General features: G+C 39.6%; 1 protein-coding gene across 1 annotated transcript in view; it reads left to right on the top strand.

Annotated features, from left to right (window-relative positions):
* Window positions 1-2,685, top strand: part of LOC103524412 (zinc finger protein 391-like) — an 8,911-nt gene extending 6,226 nt beyond the window's left edge. The window contains exon 2 of the mRNA XM_008489425.3: window positions 1,965-2,685. Within this exon, the coding sequence (XP_008487647.1) occupies window positions 1,965-2,402 (438 nt within the window). The 3' untranslated portion in view covers window positions 2,403-2,685. The remainder of the gene's footprint in view (window positions 1-1,964) is intronic.
* The last annotated feature ends 387 nt before the right edge of the window (window positions 2,686-3,072 follow it).

Raw genomic sequence — 3,072 nt, 5'->3', positions numbered from 1 at the left:
AAGACAACTTGCAGGGGGTCGGTCTGTAAAAAAAAGATAAAAATAAACAAGAAGGGAGCAAAGGTTCGTGCAGGAAGTCTTCGGAACCGGAACAAGAGTGGTCACAGGATCCCGACACATCCGCCATTGGTAAGTACAAGTACAACTAGATGGTAGGGGAGGTACTCATACGACCCATAAGTATCGCTCTAGTGTAAGAAGTAACACAAAACGGTACAAGACAGAGTTAACACACCTTTCGGTAATCAAAAAGACCGCGGTGGCTGTTTTGTGACACCATTCACGTTTTGTTAAAAGAATTATTATTTTATTATTATTTTTTATATTAATATTTTTTTAGTGAACAAATTGATGATGATTTCCCAATTTTTTTTCTCCAAACTATCTCCCTTGGACATCCATAGACGATTCCAGAAAAATAAAATTAAAAATACCACGCAGTTGTGTTTTAATTTACAATATATGTGGATATACGAGTTCCAGAATAGCAGGGCTTTCGCTTCTCTCTTCCTTTTATCCTATCCTCTCTTTCGGTCGGGCAAGGTCTTGCTATTCACAGACAAGTCCTATTTTAGGCGGAAAATTTTCTGAAATAAACACCAAAGTCCAGGTCAAAAGAGGTACTGATAAATGAGAACACAGTGGACCATCAAGTGATAAGTATAAAGAGTAGGAGCGGGTTAATAAAACCATCAGGCCTTTTACTCTAAAAGATAGCCTATAGGTACTTGTCCTAACCTGGACATTGAGTAGACCAGCTTAGTCTGGCTGGGGGACTTTAAACAGGGAGTATACCAGCCTGAATTTCCCTGGCTAAAGAAATAGCAAAGGCTGAGTGCGAAGGGCATCCATTCGTAAAATTTGTAGCCAAAACTAAATGTCAGCCCAAAGCAATCACCCTAGTTAGGGCTAATTGAGAGGCTGACGAAAAATGCCGACCCCGTCTGAACACGGGAAAAGGCGAAGAAAAATTGCCTAAATCTGCACATGTGAGGGACCTACTACGAGATCTCTCTCCTAGAGCAGTCTTCTTATTTAGTCTTTTAAGAGGGCAGATTTGTCCCCGTATTTACCTCTGAATTTGCCACTTCCTTTTGCGCCAATCTTTCTTGGTCCCACCTGTCCCCGATCGGATGAAATGGAACCAAAACGTAAAGCTGGCGGAAAACGCGGCGTGAAAGAAGTAAGAGTTCCAAGGGACCCAGTAGTGGCGGTCAAATAGGTTTGGGTCGGTGTCGTGCCAAGTCCAATGAACGAATTTGACCCCGATAATATCATAAGGGACATCTTGAAGAAGCACGAGCAACGCCACTGGAAATGTATTAGACATGAAATTAAAAAAGAATTACTTTTATGTTATTTTTTTTTTTTTTTTTTTTTCAAAGTCTTATCGTCAAGAAAGGCAAGAAGGAAGACAGGATAGAAAAAAGCCAGCCATTCCGATAACGAATATTACAGGTTCAGGATAAAATCCGTCCCTGGACGGGAATTGAACCCGCGACCTAGCGCTTACAAGGGAGACGCGCTACGAAACAATCTCTGCCTGGAACCCGGAACCTCCGGTATACAAGTCTAGCCTGAACCACGGTCCAAGTGGGGGGAAATTAAACATTATTATCTCTAACATAAGATTCTACATATATTTGTACTCTTACTAAACGATAAATAATGAGTACCTATCTACATAATTCACAATTACGAGTAAATACATATGTAGGTACCTACTGCCTACCATTTTTATCTACAATGTAATTTGTAACTAATGAAGTAATGACGAAATTTTTTAATGACACATTGGTTTTGTAGGTACCAATTAACTGTCCACATAACAATAACCTAACACATCACGTTACAAGGTTGTTGTTGTTGTAGCTTTAATCAAATGGTCATGAGTTGAAGGCAGAACAAAGAAAATACTTACCGCTGTTAGAAGTTGTATACTTACCAGCAAACGGTTTTGTGACATATGCTCCCAGGATTACTCAACCAAATATTACCTGAAACTTCACAAGCAGGTTCATGAAGGAAAGCAGCATGAGTGTGAGGAATGTTCAAGACTCTTTCCATCCAGTAAGATGTTATATGATCATACTATGAGAAGTCACAAGACACGAGTATTATTCAAATGCCACCAATGTTCTCGAAAGTACATGTCAAAACCATCACTTCGTCGTCACATCTACGCCAATCATATAAACAAAGGCGTCAGATTTTCATGCCATCTTTGTGGTAAAAGCTTCCATAGAGAACAATCTCTTAGAAAACATTTGCGAGAAGAGGAAAATCAGGATCAACTTCATTGTGACAAGTGTCGTTATAAAACTTTTCTGAAGAGTAACCTTATAGCTCACGTACACGGGTACCATCGTTTGGCAATAACACTGACTGATGTTTTAAAATAAGTTGTGGTTTAGCGTTGAATTTCTGAAGTAGAACTTTTTTTTTCCCCTCAACGAAACTTACTAACGAGTAACTTATAATTATAACTTACATTACCGAATCAAGTTTTAGAACTGACCATTTTGACAGGACTTTTTTCTATGAGATACAATTTTTGATCTCTACACTTTTGATTGTTTCCCCCCCCCCCCCCTCAATTGTCTTTAATGTTCTTTGTTTGAACCTAGGTAACCGTTAATTGTATTATTGATAAATAATATAAACATTTTGGCTTGATAAATTCGATTGATTTCTTCTTCTTCTTCTTCTTCTTCTTCTTCTTCTTCTTCTTCTTCTTCTTCTTCTTCTTCTTCTTCTTGTTCTTCTCTTATATCAGCACACTACCGCCTGCTGTGCAACTCTTGGGGATGGATCCAGCCACTTAACTCCCCCAAACGTAAAGCCAAAAGGTCTCCGTAGCAGACCTTTCTGCCTGCACTGGTACACTTTTTCTTCTTCCTTCTTCATCCCTCCTCCTCTTCCTCCTCCTCTCTCCTTCTTCTTCCCTCCTCTCCTCCTTCTTCTTCCTCCGTCCTCTCCTTCTTCTTTTTTCCTCTCCCTCCTCCTCATCTTCTTCTTCTTCTACACATCCTTCTCCTTCTCCTCCTCTCCTCCTCTTGTTCTTTTCTTTCT

The sequence above is a fragment of the Diaphorina citri genome, unplaced genomic scaffold, assembly GCF_000475195.1.
Source record: "Diaphorina citri unplaced genomic scaffold, Diaci psyllid genome assembly version 1.1 scaffold98, whole genome shotgun sequence".
NCBI classification, from domain to species: domain Eukaryota; kingdom Metazoa; phylum Arthropoda; class Insecta; order Hemiptera; family Psyllidae; genus Diaphorina; species Diaphorina citri.
The sequence above is the reverse complement of the archived record's forward strand: the minus strand, read 5'-3'. Positions and strand labels throughout refer to the sequence as shown.